At 43.0% G+C, this 18,821-nt stretch overlaps 1 protein-coding gene across 9 annotated transcripts in view; it reads right to left on the minus strand.

Moving 5' to 3' along the window:
- Window positions 1-4,153: 4,153 nt before the first annotated feature.
- gab1 (GRB2-associated binding protein 1) overlaps window positions 4,154-18,821 on the minus strand; it is a 64,305-nt gene continuing 49,637 nt past the window's right edge. For 7 of the 9 annotated variants that reach the window (XM_080759718.1, XM_080759717.1, XM_080759716.1 and 4 more), the window contains 10 exons: window positions 18,500-18,722; window positions 18,075-18,152; window positions 16,655-17,328; window positions 14,970-15,064; window positions 14,262-14,565; window positions 12,295-12,390; window positions 9,754-9,847; window positions 9,184-9,307; window positions 6,736-6,864; window positions 4,154-6,449 (listed from right to left, as the gene is read on the minus strand). In XM_080759718.1, the coding sequence (XP_080615844.1) occupies window positions 6,291-6,449; window positions 6,736-6,864; window positions 9,184-9,307; window positions 9,754-9,847; window positions 12,295-12,390; window positions 14,262-14,565; window positions 14,970-15,064; window positions 16,655-17,328; window positions 18,075-18,152; window positions 18,500-18,722 (1,976 nt within the window). In that variant the 3' untranslated portion in view covers window positions 4,154-6,290. Of the gene's footprint in view, window positions 6,450-6,735; window positions 6,865-7,474; window positions 7,551-9,183; window positions 9,308-9,753; window positions 9,848-12,294; window positions 12,391-14,261; window positions 14,566-14,969; window positions 15,065-16,654; window positions 17,329-18,074; window positions 18,153-18,499; window positions 18,723-18,821 lie in introns of all 9 variants that reach the window. The other 2 variants (XM_080759719.1, XM_080759720.1) reach the window with 2 other exon arrangements.

An 18,821-nucleotide genomic window follows, 5' to 3' on the forward strand; every position in this document is an offset into this window, starting at 1 on the left:
TCAATAGAGCACCCTGTTGTCCTAAAGGCAAAGCCACTGGGCTGAGTGAGTTAGCCAGTGCCACTGGTTTAACCTGTGAGCTGGTGGACCTGTCCTTAGATTTGAGGACCGGACACTCATTTTTCCAGTGTCCTGCAGATTTACAATAATGACATACACCCACTGATTTGTCATGTGTCCCTGGTGTCACCCTGCTGTCGGCCGTATTTCTGTAAACTTCTGGAGCACCCTTTACACGAGGAAACTTATTGAACACATTCTCACTAGCATGATCACTGTAACTATTCTTGTGAATTAACACGTACTCATCTGCCAAAACTGCTGCCTCAGTTGCCGTTTTTACTTTGTGCTCAGTGATGTATGTAGCAATATTACACGGCAGAGTGTTTTTAAACTGCTCCAAGACCATGAGATTAAACAATTGTTCAAAATTCTCAACTTCAGATGATGAACACCAGCGCGAAAACTGTGTACACAAATCTCTGACAAACTCCACATGTGACTCTTTGTCACGTTTTCTCCAGCCCCGAGCCCTCTGCCTGTAAGCCTCTGGCACCATCTCATATATTTTTAACACTGCCTCTTTAACTTTTACATAACTCCTAGAGTCCATAGACGTTAATGCAGCAAATGCCTCTTGTGCTTTCCCTGTGAGTACAGACTGCACCATTATAGCACAATTTGCGTCTGTCCAACCTTGTGCCTCTGCAATTCTGTCAAATAAGAGAAAAAAAGTGTCCGGATCTTTTTCATTGAACCTAGGAAGGAGCCTCAGGCTACTGCCAATGTCCATAGCTTTGACACCTCCTCCCCTTTCAGTATTACCATTATTCAATGCATCTGCTGATAATTTGCCCTGTTCGATCAACTCTAGCTTTTTGGTTTCCACATCTAATTTGGCCATTTCAGTACGTTGTTTCATTCTTTCAATTTCCATAACATGTTGTTGTTTTAACACCAAAAGTTCTTTCTTCCATTTGAACTCACCCTCTGAACTGACCTCATCACCATTGTCTTCGACAGGCTGCAAAATGCCCTTGTCTACCAGCGCACTGATTAGACTGGCCTTCATTGCTGCCTTCAGCTTATCTGTCACTGTGATGTCATAATGTTTAGCAATTACCAATAGCTGATCCTTCGCACAAATATCGAGTAACCCCACTGACGGAGACTTAATAAACTTATCTGTAGCTGAACTCATTTTTCTTTTGTATGCAAATTTTCTACAAAAAAAACTTTAACAAGACCAAGTGTTGGGCTGTGCATTACAAAGTGCAGTACAGTAACCTTAATCAAAATGGAACAAACCCCCCCTAACTTACCTATTATTCCTAACTAACTTACCTATCTTTACCTACCGTCGGCACCCGGGCATGAGGATTTCTCCCCTCCAGCCACCTAGTGTGACCCCCAAGATCCGCCGCTAACCAAAACTCCACTAAGAGTAAATCAAAGAAAGGAACAAACAACTGACACCCTAACGGTGCCGGTCGCTAAGGGACTTGTTCCAACTAAATGCACATGTAACTAACACTTGCAAACACATCCCAACACTTACCTTTCTGTAAACTGGGGCCAAATGCCTTCTCTGTCCGGCTCCTAACAAAAAAAACAAGAAAACTCAAGTGTGAAACTCCCAAACAAGACAAACGGGAAAGAAAAGATATATGTATATGCTTTTCTTTTTTTTTTTCTCCAATTAATCAATTAATTAATTATGTACGGACGAGCCCCCATTTTGTCATGCACTAGGGGATGCATGGCAAAAACAGGGAGTCCACACAAGAGTTTAACAGTTTGTAATTATATTTATTATATTAAAGTAAATAAAGCATAGCAAAATAATGAAGTGTGGGATGTGAGTATATCAGTCATCAGTAATGTGTGCAGTGTATGGATGTATGGAGAATGGTGTGTGCGTGTTGTATTAGCTGGTGCAAAACATAACTTAACAAAAGGGTGGTTAGGCCCTTGAGCCCGGTGGCAGTCCTGCTTGCAGGGAGGACAGAGAGAAGAATGAGCTGCAGCCAGGAGAGCTCTCTATATAGTCCCCTAAGCCACACCCACCTCAGGTGAGCACAATTGGGCTGACGGCCTGCTCCACTCTGCCATCACAGAGGCTTCCCTCTAGCTTACAGTGAGGCAGAGGGGGCAGGACCGTCACAGACCTATAACATAAAATTCAACTTTTTCCATTTCTTTTGTGTTTTTGGGGCTCCCATGTGTGTTTTCTATCCCCACAAATAACCAATTTTGAACAATCATATTATAGGTGCTTTAATGGAAATTGCTCTCAGGAACAGCTCAACTGATTTTGTCCTCATGGTGATGTCATCAATGTCACCCTACTTTGTATAATTCCGCCTCTCCTTCAGGCTTCAGTTCCAAATTAGCATTTCCACTTTGTTTACAATGTCCACCATTGTTGATTTTCCAAGCTGGCATGGAATGGAAACAAGCCTGGTTTTATCATTAGACTGCATTATTAGTAAACATTAGACTGCATTATTAGTAAACATTAGACTGCAGTATTAGTAAACATTAGACTGCAGTGTTAGTAAACATTAGACTGCAGTATTAGTAAACATTAGACTGCATTATTAGTAAACATTAGACTGCAGTATTAGTAAACATTAGACTGCAGTGTTAGTAAACATTAGACTGCAGTATTAGTAAACATTAGACTGCAGTATTAGTAAACATTAGACTGCAGTATTAGTAAACAAGTACAAAGGCAAGCATAGTAACAACAACTTCCTTTCTTGACTTAAGCAAATACAGAACATCAACCACATAAGCATTAAGGTCAAGCCAAATATCAGTCCAGTGGTTTGGACCTAATAATAATAATAATAATAATAATGAGTCAAAGCTCAAATTCAAAGGCAGAGGAGCGAGGCGTGACAAGTAACAACTTTGAGGGACATAGACAAACTATATAAAAAAAACATTTTAAATTGCACGTTATTTCTGCTTTAAACTAAAAAAAAAAAAAAGAAAAGAAAATAATAATAATGGGCAATAATAATAATGTCACCTTGGCTGCAGCAGGTCTATGGTCAGGGGTCTGTAGTAAAGGCAACACATAAAAGGCAAACCTCTGCAGGTCTGTTACATTAGTAGCTGAGACTACCTTGATAATGTCATATAGGCTATAGCCTTGACTTTAGAGTAGAGTAGAAGACCATGGCTAGAGATATAGAATTTGCTGAAACTAATTTGACAAAATCACATTTATATGTTAACACCAGTTAGTATGTGTTGAGTATAAAAGCAAATAAAATGGACTTGAGAACTTTCATTTGCCTGCATTGTCGTCAGTCTCTCTTAAGTTGTTAGATAGGAAATATACATCAATAGCTATAACAAATGAGCAGTGAGAGCAGTTGGAAAAAACTGGAAAATGAGTGGTGCTATTTCCCTTGCTCTTCATCTTTATGAAAGCCTGATGTTGCCTGCCCACAGTCCCCACACTAATCTCTTTATATGTGTCCAAGCTTTTAATTTTGAACAGTATCTATTTTATCTCGAAGAAAGCCAGATAAAGTGCCCTCCGCCTGTCGATTTTGAACAAGGTTTAGCCTACTTTAGATACTTGTGTTAACAATTTAAAGGATCTTTAAAAAAAAACATAACTTTTAGGAAAAGTGAAAATGATGGTTTCTTCAACATCAATATAAAAATCACACTAGTGTAACATGGGTTGCCCTATCATCATACATCATCACATTCTGTACTCAGCCAATCAATTCATCACATTCCATGTTACAAACACACAAAGCTGCTTCGTAGACATCAGCACAAAAATCCTGAAAAATATAACATCTATCTATTCTAGCTGCAATTTCCGGCAAATGGTGGCTACTGGCTAGACTAGACTAAACTAAAGGCTATGAGCACCAGTCAGTTGGGTTCATCCTGGGTAAGGCTGGGTCCACCATGCATCATGTGCAAGTGGACATTTTTTGCCTCATGGTGGCGATATAGGAAAGGCCATTGGGTCACCAGAAAGAGTATACTCATTAGGAATAATCATTAAAGTGCACAGCGACTTCCAACCAGTAGTGTCTGAGATATGGTAGACAACTAACATTCATAAAGCCCTGCTGCTAACAGGGCTAAAAAGGTCAAAGAGGACACAACATTAAAAGGTTGTATTTTATTTAGTTCACTTTTAAAATGGACATTTCTCTCTAGATTCACTAAAAAAGATCAAAGCATCATCAGCTTCGTTTGCAGTTCATAACAACAAAACTGCAACTGGAGAAAGAACAAAGTAGTATGAAGATGGCATAATAGGCACAGTTTTCAGTTCAAATGATACATGCTGGAATAGTGGATGGCAAAAATATATACAGCAAAGACTTCTCTCTTATGGTAGCACATGCTTGGGACTTACAGTAAGGCAAATTTTGTCAACAAAAATATCATATATATCCTACTATTTTGCAGTTGGAAATTTTAAGTGACCCTTGTCAAAAGGATCTTGTGATGCAGTATTAATTTTGGCGGATTTTATACTTTGTTGCATGCCGGTGTCGTGCACTGAAAATAGCCAATGTTTCAAGTTCACAATGAAACGCAGCTTGTAGATGTCCTATTTTCGTTCCATGACAACACACAACATGCACGACAAACTATATCAAGCCTTCATGAGTGAAAGTTAGTAAAGCAAAAGATCTATTGAATAACCTAACTTCTTCACTAACTACAAAAACATGAATCAAGTTTACTAGATAAGGAAGCTGTGATTTAGGCTACCCAAGGTTCGTCACTCCATTTGAAATAAATTAAACAGAAGAGAGAGATGTAGTGAAGACTTATCAATTAACTTCTGAAATTAATTGACTGTTGGTTTTCGGTTTTAAAAACACCTACTACAGGTTTGGAAAACTCATTTGTATCTAGATTGAGAACACTGAGCTAGTTTGGTCGATAAACAACCCACTTGATGAAATAACTAGAAAAATAAATTAGAAATGAGATAGATGAATTAGTATGCATTTCATAAGAGTACCTGATTTCATTTATCTATTTGTTCTCCCTCTCTAGCCCAAAGCCTTATTTATACTTCATTGCACAACTTTGTTGCTCTCCAAACTGACAGATTTTCACTCATTAGCTTGAAAATAAGTTATGGTGAGTGAGATCATTGTGCAACCAAGTAACAATTAGGCTTAAGTTTGATACCTTGCATAACTTATAGAAAGCCAGTGACTTTCTTATTTTTTACTCACAGTTACATGTTCGGTTTTAATTATCACCAGTCATGATACCACCTACAAGTTGGCCACTGGATTCCACCCCGCAGAATCCACACGCCTTCCGCGTCAAAACGCTCTTGATATTCCGTACAAATAAAATACACTTTTTTCTGTTTATATACATAACACTTTTGTACACAGTCTTTGCTTTCCTCTTGACAAAGATTAAAGCACTTCCACTTAAAAAGTAGCTGGGGGAATAAAAAGGAGATTTATTTATTATTTTTATGAAGCTTTGAGTGAATCCAAAGCTTCAACTTGGGGCATCATGTATAAATGTGACTTCATTGTCTTTATATTCTAATATTCGTCTGTGAAAAATAAGCTGTATTTGGTAGTCTAGGAGAGCCGAAGTCATGCTGCTGGTTGGCTGGAGGGGGCAACTCCAGCCACACATCCTGACATTATCAGTGAAGAAATCGTACAATTGACCTCAGGTACTATGTGTCCGTGGAAAACCTTACGAACACTCAAACAGGGGAGGAAAAAAGTAGCAAAACCACCCTTGATAACCAGGTACACCAAACAGGTTGGCAGTAAGTGTTGGGATACGTATTTTGATCATGCTATATCAAGTGATTTGACTCACTCTCCCCAATGTGATATCCCAACAGCATCGTAATTCAAGGACATGAATTTGTGTGCCTTCCCATTGTCCTCCCAAAGGTGAAATTCGGAATAAAAATAAATCCCAACATCAGAGGCAGTGAGTGTTCAGACATAGCAGTTCACAAGTCTACTCCATGCGAACTCAGAAGCCAAGCCCATCCAGGTCCATCCTTCCCTCTTGGCTTCCGTACTGGGTGCAGCTTATTCCAAAATGGTCCCACACCCCTTCCTACCACTGGGAGGGCTGTACTGTCCTTGGCCTGAATAGCAGTGTAAACTAAGAAAGACAGCTCAGTGGAGGTCCACTGGCCCCCTCTAGCAGCTAAAGGTCTGGTGGCTGACCCCAGAGCCCAGAAACTAGGACCTCCGCTAGTGTTGAAAGCCCAGCAGTACGGGCAGGTTGAGCGGGGTCAAGGGTCACTTGGCTCCCTTGGTGGGTGTGTCCGTCTCTGTGGACTGGCGTCCATCATTCCACGCTTCTCTGGTGCTTTTCAGGGCCTGTGTTCGCTGCTGATCCACCACTACATAGTCCACACGCTCATCTGAAGCCGCCATGCCAGTTCCATTACTCTTCGTCTGCATTAGAGGGGATAAAACACAAACCAATGGTGGGGCTTAAGATTCAGCATGTATCACAGAACTAGCACAGTATTCTTGGTTATAATTTTGTACGTATAATGTACTACTACTACTATTACTGGTAATAAAAACATTGTAATGGGTAATATGGATGATGATTTTACTGTTCTTGTAGGGTTTGTTTATGTATATGACACTGTTCTCTACATGCGAGACAGCTGTCTATATTCCAGTCAGCGAATAGGGAACCCTCTATGAATGCAGTGTTAAAGGGGTGTCCTACCTTTCTAGGTGGGGTAGATTTGCCAGGGTCAAGGTCCAAATCCAGGTACTCCACCTGTTTGTCTCCCTTGGGTTTTACCATGGGGCTGCTCCCCCCATCCGCTGTCATGGGCGGACCCAGCTTAATGTTCTACAAACCCAGGAAAAGAAGACTTCTTATTGTTGAATTGGCAAGAGGGGCATGCACTAATGCAGGCAACGATTAAAGTAAAGTACAATGCACACACAAATTAACATACAGTACGGCAACTACAGTAGAAGAGGTTGTTAATTCTAAACTATGATTGGGTGGAAGTATTAAAGTATTAGAACTAAAATGAAGACAGAATTACAACACAAAACAGTTTTGGCTTAATTTACATCTAAAAGTCAATAAGGGCCGTTAAGGATAGATCACAGTCCCACCCTACTATAGAGTCAAGAGTCCATGCACGTTCTTGCCACTGAGATACTGATAGTGGATCTGAAACTGGCTGACCCTTGGTGCTCTGGGTTGGAAGGCTGAGAAATGCACTCCCCTGAAAACTATCACTGTCGTGGCGTCCGGATGAAGGTAAAAATATTTGTATTTGCATTGAGTGAAGAGCATTAGAATCTCTCTTTCCATTTTTTCCAGAGACTGGTCATTTTCAGTCTCTGGGTAGGGATGGGGGTGAGTACATTATCTTTCAGAGTTTAATCAACACTTTAGTGCTCCAGCACAGCAGCCCATGCATGTCAAACCTGACAACCTGTCTCACCTCCTCTATGGGATCTATTTCCTCCACCTCCCGCTTTACAGGGGTGATGGGGACAGTGCAGTAGAAGGACTCCTCTCTGCACACACACACACACACACACACACAGTGACATGGACATAGCCAGGGGAAGGAAAATACAGGGGCAGAGAGAAAAAGAAAAAGGAAACGAGCAGAGTATTAGCAGCAGAAAAAAACAACAGGTAACGGTAGATAGAAAGAAGGGGAGGGACTAGTGCGCTGGAGAGGAAAGTGAGAAGAGTGAAAGGAGCAGTAGAGAAGGGTTAAAGGAGAGAAGCAAAGCAGCTAGTGATAACAAGAATGCAGCCAGGAATAGAAATAAGAAAATATCTTAATGGGTCATCTGAAAACAACTCTGAGAAGGAAACAATGAACAGATAGACAAAGCCGTGGAATAGAATAAAAGACTAGAGGAAAGGAAATTACATCATGGCAAGGGAACAGGAAGTCAACAGAAAAATATCAAGACAGATTTAGGAAAAAACTGAAACTATTATGGTTGTCAAAACAAAGAAAATGTAGAATCAAGTACCCAGACTGTAAGAGAAAGTGCCCCTCGTTCAGTAATCTGTTTGTAGACGGTACCCACCTGTACCCAACTAATCCCCTTCTGTTCCTTTTTTCCATTTTTATCCCACGATTTTGCAACCCATTTTTTCACCCAGTGTCAAATTGACACTGTCAATTATCTATGTAATCCTGGGCGCTACACTTCCTCTGCCAACCTGGGGAGCAGCGGACTGACCTGATGCTTCCTTCTATGCAGGAGTCCAAGCTGCTTCTTTTCACCTGACGGGGGGGAGTTTCCCCGGGCCGGACGTAGCACGTGGAAGGAACATGTTATTCCGACCAGTTCCTTTCCCCTCCATCAGGCGCCCCAGCTGGCCAGGGGGAGGTAGTTTAGAGACAAGGATTACTGCATGTTTTTTGTGAGGGTACCTACCCTAGGGGACACATGGGTAGGGGAGAACATGCAAACTCCACACAGAAAGGCACCTTTGCCAACCCCCACATCGGGTATGGGCACACCCCTTCTGTTCCAATTACGGTATATCAATTCTACTGATAATTCATTCATATCAGTAAATAAATACAATCTAAAATAACACCAGATGACTTCTATATGTAACAGATAACCAAATAAAGAAGGGTTCTTAAAAACTACAATTTCTTTTTGGGTACCTGCAGGGGGGAGAAAAATGATAAAGTGGAAAGCAAAGCAGCGATACATGAAGAGGCTGTAAAAGAGCGGAGGAAGAGAGTAAAGGTCCCTGTACACAAGAGAACGTTTTTCAGATTTTTCCGAAAAAACGCGTCCAGTGTGCAACCACCTTAAGTGTTGAGGAGTCCCTCTGCGGCAACTGTTGATTTGTCTCTAAATGAATGGTGGGCTTAGGAGAGGAGGGCATGTGACCGTGGGACATACCGTATATGACATACTGGGGTCTTAGATAAATGCCAGTGTCTGTGCTTGAAACCAAACCATTTAAAACCTTTGGTCTGTCTAAAACAGATTATTAAACAATAGGATTTCATTTAAAAAGTCACTTAAATCCACAATTGTGTTATTCTTTTTGTATTGCAGCTGTATTGCAGTTTAATTTTTTTTACCCTGCCTACAAAATGTAGTAAAAATAAATTGTAATCATGCAACTTCTTATATTAGATGAATAACATTGGGTGTTACATACTGGTTCGTCTGTTGACATATTAGAGAGCATGGCTACATAATTCTCATCACATTCCTCGGAGTCTGTGCTGGAGGCCGTGCTATGCACTGATGGGGGTCTTGGAGGCATGGGAAACCTAGAGGGACTGAGCAGCATTCACAAGGTTTACAAACCCACTTCTCCCAGCAATTCAGTGTACACCCGTACACACACACATGCACACACGCGCGCGCACACACACACACACACACACACACACACGCGCACGCGCGCACGCACGCACGCACGCACGCACGCACGCACGAACACACGCACACACTTTGCAGACAAGTGAGTCCCTGCAGCTATAAAAAGCAGAGAAACAAACCCCATCCTTGACAAGCCAACAAATCATAAATGCATTATGCTGGAGCTACTGAGACAGAGCAATTGACATATTTCTAGGAACAGTGCGACATTGACAGGTCATGAAGTGACTACTGTAATGCATGGAGGGTTAGTATCTACTACTTTTATTAAGCTGGATCTACTGCCTAAACTTATAGGCCATGTGTAAAATTCCTTGATGCAGTGTGCGATTAGGAAACTTACTCCCGAGCGAAGGAGCGCGTGACAGGCGAGCGCACAGGTGCACAAGGCTCCTCCCACTCTGGCAGTGGCTTGATCTCCAAAGGTGCAGGTTTTCCTGTAGGAAAAGCACGTACACACACATCAATCCTTGCTGCAAAGATCCAAGAAATAATGACTACAATTAACTGTGCTTGAGAATCTACTCTATAATTAAGAGTTTTCATTATCATTTTTTTAATTTATGTTTTTGGACCATCACTGCTCAATTCAAGTGCAAAATAACACATTGGTAAAGGTTTGGGTTGTGTGTAGTTACCTTGCCATGATGTACCTCTAAAGACGAGCGAGATTTGAGAAACCCAATAATTTGAAATTGATCATTGAAAATAGAACAGCACATGTTTTTGGGTACAGGCTTTAGTTCTGACACTATTATTGGTCCGACAGTCATTAGACCGACAACCTACCTCAAACCATAACCTAACCATAACCGCAAGCACGGGAGCAGCGCATTTCGAGCGCTAGTCCGACCGCTGTTCCCGCATGTCTAATGACTAATGCACCATCGGAATTACCATCTTTATACAAATTTCAACTTCCTTCCAAATAGCAAAATCAACATGAAGTTAAAAAAAAATACAAACAGTATGATGCTTCTATAAGAATAAGCTTGGTTTGTTTGTTTGTTTGTTTGTTTACAGGCTAAAATAGTGACTTTGAGAGCAACTATTGGAGATACATCATGGCAACTAACTATACTACCAAACCCAAAGCTCTACCAAAGTTCCTTGTACTTTAACATAGATTTGTATTTTCTAACACATGTATGCACCAGTGATGCAGGCATTTTGTATAGTATTGGATTTTGGGCCAAGAACTCTGACGTCTCGTCTTGGCTGAAATAAGGCTGATGATAGGACATCAGCCGATGTTACATTGTGGTCATCACCAGGGCCCAATCTGGCAACCCACGTCAACTGTTCATACAGCAACACTTCACTTTGGCAAAGACAGACACACTATTTACAGGACTTTTGCTAACAGTTTATGAATTAGCATGAGGAAAGAATACAGTAAAACACCAAATAATAGAACACACATATTTCTAATAAAGTGAATCAAATTAGGGGTGACCAAAAATGTTGAACAAAAGGAGAGGAGTGAGGAAGAAAGGGTATGCTTTGTTTTAACAGTGTGTGTGTGTGTGTGTGTGTGTGTGTGTGTGTGTGTGTGCACGGGCATCTATCAGTGTGTATCATCTTTCATTAGATGATATCATTGTTCAATTTCCTCCTGGAGAGACACCTGCTGCCCGGAAGCCTTCCATCACATTAGTAGTGAAGGTCTGCTTTCGATTTGGAGCAAAAGCCAAATGCAGCCCGCAAACACAATATGGTTAGAGAAATGTGTTCAGAAAATGTTAATAAATTAATGTTCTGGCTATTAGTTTTTATGAGAGCAGTTACATGATGGTGAGAATAATTATTATAGTCAGTTTTTGCTTTGGAAAGGACAGTATAGAGTAAACCGAGTTCCCACTCTCCCAGAAGACTGGAGAGTGCCTCAAACTGTTTCAAGCGCAAACAGTACATGTTCATAATAAGAGGAGCCCACATTTCTTTCTATCCATTCCTGTAAATACTGTCCAGAATCAAACATACTGAACCTTGTGTGATTTACAAACCAAGTCTATAATAATGACTAGGATATTTTCAGATGCCCAGTGCCTACATTAAGTTCCAGTTAATTGAAAGGTTTATTGTAATAACTAGTAAGTGACAAAAACACAATAATCGTGTTCAAACGTGAAATCAAGCCATATCATCAGGAATGGAGCACGTGACATCATCAGGGATGGATATCCCTGATGATGTCACGTGATGTCACGTGCTGGTTGCTGGGCTAAATATTACACCCAGCAACTCTACATCTGACCTCAAACCCTTAGATCTCCATATATGGAGCTGACCTGGTTAGGGCGAGGTCGCTTCACCCCAAAATAAACGGTAAGTTCGTTTATTCCAAGTGTAAAAAACTTTGTTTTGTAACCATCGACAGTGTATATTTTGAACAAACACCAAACCATGAACCAGGAAGTTAATGGCCTTTAGAATAAATTGACTTACCACTACCATCCAAAATAAATGATGGGATTCAATGATGAGATGGAGATCATTTTAAATATCCTGAACCCAACTGGGTACCAGTGGCGATATATAAACCTCAAAGACTCAACTCGGCTTGAATTGACCTCTGGTTGTTTAGATGTTGTCGAGTTCATTTTAGATATATCAGAGAGAGAGATATCTGATCAATTTCTTAATTTCTTAATTATCCCACAGTAATTATCCCACAGTGCACCACTTCCAGCATGCATAAGGTTGTGTTCTCTTTCGATGTGTTGAGTACCTTTCAGATAGAACACTCCCTCAGAAATTAAGAGGGCTCTCCCACAGTGCATAATTTCCAGCATGCAGATTAAGGTTGTGTTGAATTGGACAAAGTCAGAAGAATGAAGAGTTGTGTTGTGCAGCCAGTTTGGAGGTAGTTCGGGGTACCTACCCTTGCGACGTCCCCTGGGGAATTCCCCTATGGTCTGAGAGTCCGTTCGCTCTAAACCGACACCTTTTGCTGCTCTTATAATTTTAGGACTCTGACCTGATTGGTGAAAGAAGACTTGGCTCATTACAAAAAGAAAAGAAAATCATTAAAACAATGTTCATCCCTATTCTAACCCCAATTGAACGCTGCCATGCAAAGCGAGAACATTGCTGAACAACAAACCTGCACCACCCCCTCCCTCGCAGCCCACCCCCTAATCAGCCCTTTACAGGGAACTCATGTCAACTCATTGTCATGGCAACAGCAGGCCTCAAAACCCCCTGACATGAACCTCACTCCATGCATCATGGCTTCCCTGCATACAAAGCCTGACATCAGCACTGCATGCACAATGAGCTATGAGAACAATATGAGAACAACAATACATCGACAAAGCCACAACATGAAAAGTACACCAACTCTACCTGGGCAGGGGACATAGGGTTTAGCTTTAATATCAACATATTGAATCCAATGGCATTTTTCATTTTTGTGTAGTTCTATCAAAACTAAAAACTTTTCAACAACAGACACATTTCAAGCTAAAAAGCCCTGCAGTGGGATCCAGTATCAACGTGTTTAGATTTATGCTCAGTTGCACACTATAATATAGAGGATTGATCTACAAGCTCAACATGTCTCAGTGAAACACGTTCTGAGCTTGTAGATCGTCTATTTTCAGTGCGTGACTGCCGTGACATGATGTGCAACTACAGTACGTAAGTATAACTCAAGCATACAGGTAGTTACAGATGCTGTGCAATTGACAAGATTTAGTTGGCACACACAAGTCAGGCAGACAGACAGACAAAGAGACAGACTGTCACATGGGAGATGGGCAGCATTGTGGTAGTGAGATGCATGGCTCATGGTACAACAAATCCATAGGAGCCAAACAAAGGGATTGATAACCTCAACCTGGTAACACTTCAGTGCACTTATTTTATTCATGGACCTGACCAGGGCTAAAGTGAGCTGAGATCCTACTCTTTAGGATCTGCCATAATCTAAAAATGGCCTGTGTGTGACTCTCTCATCCTCTCCCTCTCTCTTTCACTCCTGGCATCTCTCTGGACAGGCTGTAATTCTCCTTCCTCACTGCTACAGTAGGTCTCTCATCAAAGCCTCCATTCAGGCAGATGGGACAATGGGGACGGAGGTGACCACTCTGGCCTTCGGGCGCTCCATGGCACGGCCCCTACCCCCTCCTGTCCCCTTCCAAAACAGACCATGGGGCCTACCGAGGCTCAGACAAAAGTGCCTTTGACAGGGGGGGCTAATGTGTTCGAGTGGGAGATGACGTGGCAAGCATTGAACCCAATTCAGCTGGAGGTAAAACAGGCAGTGTGTGTGGACCGGTCAAGGACAGGGCTAATGGGTAGCAGCGCCGGTATTTTCAGGGATGCTGGACACAACTGGTGCAGGGTAACACTGGCTGGTCAGATTTACCTGACACATTTTAAATAATATGAAGTGGCACAGTTACCAGAGGCTCTGTTATGATAATGGGACCCTTGTGTCTTGGTAATGCCTCATGGTGTGTATCGGTTTTTAACTCAAGTCATAGGCTTGTAGAAAGTGTCTTCTCGATTCCAACATGATGACGCTTGAGAAACTGAGCAGACAAAAAAAACCATGAGCCAGCACTCCACAGAAACACAAGTGTCAGATGACAGACACAAGGAGGGGGGAAACAGTCAACGTAAAGCAGCACACTACCCAACAGCTATGGAGAAACATTAACCCACACACACACACAAGCATGTCTAAACAGCAAAATCCAAAGTGTTAATTTAACTCGAATGTCCATATGAAGGTCCATTTCAACACACTCAGAGTTGAATTAACACTCCAGATTTTGCCACACACACACACACACACACACACACACACACACACACACACACACACACACACACACACCTCACCTTTGCGGTCAGGTTTGAGGTTGCGGTCGACAGGCGGGGGCTGGCAGTCGCTGATGAGCATAGGCCGGCGAGGCGGGGTCTTAGGGCTGGCACGAAAGCCCATGTGGGCAGGTGGAGGGACCTGTTTACCCAGGGAGGAGAACTCGACCGTGCCTGGGGTCATGGGGACATAGTTGGGCTCCTGGATGGGGTCCTGCAGGTTGCCAGAGTGGTGGTGTGATGGGGAATTAGCACTCATGGGCACATAGTTCTGATCCATCTCTTCAGTGGACTGGCTACCAACTGGCATCATGCCTTTGTTTTTCTGTGGAGGTTGAAGACATAGGTAAACACACGCACAGTGCACACACACAAAGCAGACATACACAAAAAATAGACACTTGTATAGTACATGGAAGCACAAACCCACACATGCATGTCGGCATACACCCACACCAAGATGGCAACAGGTCACACATCTCTTACAGAGATAGAGCGCGCGCACACACACACACACACACACACACACACACACACACACACACACACACACACACACACACACACACACACACACACACACACACACACACACACACACACACACAGTGTAAGAGTTTGTCAGTCTCAGTGAATCCACTTTAAGCCTTGAGGCGCTATGCTCATCTTCTTTGAGTTTCTAAGCTTGGGTCTCCACTGAACCAGAAAATCACCTATTAAAACACTTACAAAATAGCTGTTGAAACTTTCGTTGAAGTCAAATGTAGAGGTTTTGTCGGAGGGAAATGACCTGGGGATGTCGTAGCAATCCTGGGATCCAAAATCTGAAGAATTAAAAGAATACAGAGAAGGCTTGCAACATCTCAATATTGTTTACACAGAGATAGCACACGCACACACACACACACACACACATGTAACATTAAGAAATAAAGTGTGGCATGAGCCGCATGATATATTGTGACACCACTAATATATACTGTAAAAAATACATACATACAGTATATACATGCATAGTACCGTTACACACAAAGGCAAAAGCCAAAATGTCCAACGCAACACTAAACTCCATGGACTATAATACTACTGCATCATCACAAACACAATAGCCTTCTAAACGTTTACCATCTCACCTTCCATTAGAGACATTTATCCGTCTCTCTTAAACAAAGCACGAGTGAGCATTTAGGGATTTGGTTTCTCATTCTCTGAACTAACTGCTGCAGGAATCAAACCTGTGACCTTCCAGAATGGGACAGTCTTCCCTGACTATCATCAGGCTGTCATTAACAATCTCAACTCTTTTCAGGATTCAACACACATTCAATTAAGCACTTGGGCTTAAGCCTCTAACGTGCACTGTTGTTGTGTTCTTTCCCTGGTCATTAGCCATTCACGCTAATGTGATTCACTCACACACAACCACAAAGAGCTCAGTGGTAACAACACAGGGCAAAGAAGACAGCTAAGATAAGGATATGAGACTAAATTCTGCTGTGTAGGCCAGCACATTCGGAGCTTGGGGTTCCATTTCCTGTGTATTTCAATGGTTACAGCATGGCACTAATGCAATGAGGGTTGGAGGTTAAGTTTCTTTTGCAATAACGTTTATAGGGGATGGCACCATCACCACATGCTAGGAGGGGTCCCAATCTAACTGGGATGATCCATGCTACAAATGGAAGTACATGGTATGGTACGGTACTGGCATTCAGTGTGAATAAAAGTGTAGTGTACATCAAAAGATAGCCTAGTTCTGTTCCATAAATATTAATACAAATTGCCGAAGAAACAAAACCCTGCAAGATAAGATTTACTCTCATCTTTATATTGTTAGTTTAACAGCTTCCAGAAGCATTAAGTACATGGCATGTTGTGTCAGCGCTTGCTGGAGTAATGTTGACCTCAGTTCCTCTCTCACTTTTGTAAATAATCCTCCATCCAGTGGATTTGTTATTGTGGTGATGTTTCTTACCAGCAGGGGGGGTAGTGAGATACAACCCTTGTTTTCTTAGAATGTGCTGCCCCCCCACACACTCAAAATCGACAATCAACTGAGTTTTAGTCATCAAGTCATCCTTAATTATAATGTTCTCATTCACTTATATGGCAAAGAACACATTTTCAATCCAAACCTATTTTGTTTTACTCTCACAGACAAAATATTCTTTGTTGATTGGAAGGAACACGAAACTTATGAAATGCATCAATGGCATGCTGATTGACAGCAAACAGTGATGTGTGTGGTCATTTGTAGTATTTTCAGCTGAAGCGCTTAAACCCTATATACTTGGTCCCCTCCATTTTTCCCTCAACACCGAATCTCTTCGCCAGAAAAAGCACATCTGCAAGCTCACCACGTGCCGCAAAAAAATACAGTAGCTGCACACTATATCCATTTGGTCGCCATGTACCTCTTCGTATGCGTGTGGAATCTGCAGTGCCGATAGTGTTGCTGCGCAGCGCCTTACTCCCCGCGCTGGTCGGTACGCAGTAGTTCCCGTCCGTCTCCGAGGCCGACCGTGGCACACAGTAGGTGTCCGTGGGGGAGCGCTCCGCAGGGGGCGGAGGGGGCCCCGAGGTGGAGCCTAGCGACGGCTTGGGTGGCCTGGGCGGCGGCACCACGTCTACTCCGCCCTCCATACTTCCTCCCCCGGCCGAGGCAGACAAGGTGCGGGGCACCTGGTATGTGCTGTTGGCACCGGGCGTGGGTGGGATGTCGTAGCTTATGGAGAGGTTGCGCATATGCGCCTCCATGGAGGGCTTCCGCGACGGCGTGTTGAAGACGTATAGTTCTGACTGGTCCCCTCCCTCTGGGAGAGGCGGGGAGGACGCAGACTTGGGGAGTAGCACCGTGTCCTGAGAGTAACTACGCGGCAAGTGGTAGAGGCCGGCGTCGTTGGAGAGGGAGGCGCCGCGGGACGGAGGAGAGTCGTAGATGGAGGAGGCGGAGGCCGGAGCCGGGTGCTGGGCGAAGAAGCCGTTGTGCGAGGCGTGCTTGTTGGAGGAGGTGGGGGTGCGGTGGGAGGGCAGATTGTCGTTCAGGTCCGTCTCTGAAGAGGTAGACTTGGAACACTCTGCATGGGCTCTGAGAACAGAACACAAGCACAGCAGAAGAGTTGGAGATCTACAATCGAATAGTTACAGTATCAATTTATCTCATGTTCAGAGCGGCTACTACTACCTACTACTAGTAACTACAACTGCAGCCAAAGAAGAACAAGTAAAAGCCATGTGCCAGTGCTTCCAACAGACAAGTTATTTCAGAAACAACACTTTTTGCAAACCATAGTGAGAAAGTTAATTTGATTAATTCTTAATGGCTCAGGAATAGACCTCACACATGGTTAAACGTGCAGGAAAGAACTAAGGTAATGCAACATCAGTGACAACACTCTCACTCACTTCCTCCTTTGGTGTTTAAGGACGTTACGCTAACATTGTCAAACACGCCAAACAACTGTCCTTGTGAGTATGTGTGTACATGCTAAATGCACATGTGTGTTCAACTGTCCATGTGTAATCTTTTGATGTGTATGTATGTGTGTATGTATTTCTGCAAGTACATGTAGAATTTCTTATGCATGATCATGTGTGTGGGACCCTGTAGCTGTGCATGTTTGTGGGTTAGTGGGTCTGCGTGTGGCTCAGTTTGTCTGTGTGTGTGTAGGCCTGTCATATTGAGCGACAAGAAATAGTTGTGACAGCCCTATGTGTTTGTGTGTGTGTCTGTCATATATGCATATATATGCATATATTGCATTGCTACATCAACGTGTCTGTCTAGACACGTGGAACCCTCCACACAGCAGGCCGTTCCAGCTGGCCACTCACAGACTGGCCTGAGAGGGAAGAGTCCTGCTCTCACAATCCTCCAGTAGCAAGTACACCTGGTCTGCCTCCAGCACAGAACTACACACAGTGCACGCACGCACGCACACGCACGCACACACGCAGTCACGCACACACACACAGAGGAGGAGAGCAGTAACATAGAAGGAAATCAAAATGAAAAAAGGAGAACGAGAACAACAGGTAGATTGTGTAACAGCAAAGAAATTATGACAAAAAAAGATAAGAAGATAATGGATATACCGTAACATGAACAAACTAACATGTTTTTATTTGGTACAGGTCTCCGTCTCCCACAATAACACACTTACATACACACACTAATGTACACAAAGGGAAAAGGAACACCCACCCAAACACATACACATACACATACACATACACATACACATACTGTACCCACTGACCTGTTGGGTTCAGGCTTCTTGCTCTCACAGTTGACCAACCACAGGTAGTCCTGTGGCTCATCCAGGCTGGACTGAGAGTCCAGGTGGCGGACGTTCACAGGCTGGTAAGGAGGAGGCACATTGGTCAGCACACTCGGCCCCCCTGGGACCATCATACCCCCGTGTGCTGGGTGAGGCGGGGTATCCACTACCATCGCTGAATGGTGGGCAGCCTTGGCCGCTTCTGGAGAGAGAGAGAGAGAGGGAGAGAGGGGGTAAGTTCATGGCTTTTATTACAGTAGATGCTTGCATCCAGAGTGATACAGTACAACATGTTTCTGTT

Source organism: Protomyctophum bolini (genome assembly GCF_963924005.1).
Source record: "Protomyctophum bolini genome assembly, chromosome: 3".
Classification (NCBI taxonomy): Eukaryota; Metazoa; Chordata; class Actinopteri; order Myctophiformes; family Myctophidae; genus Protomyctophum; species Protomyctophum bolini.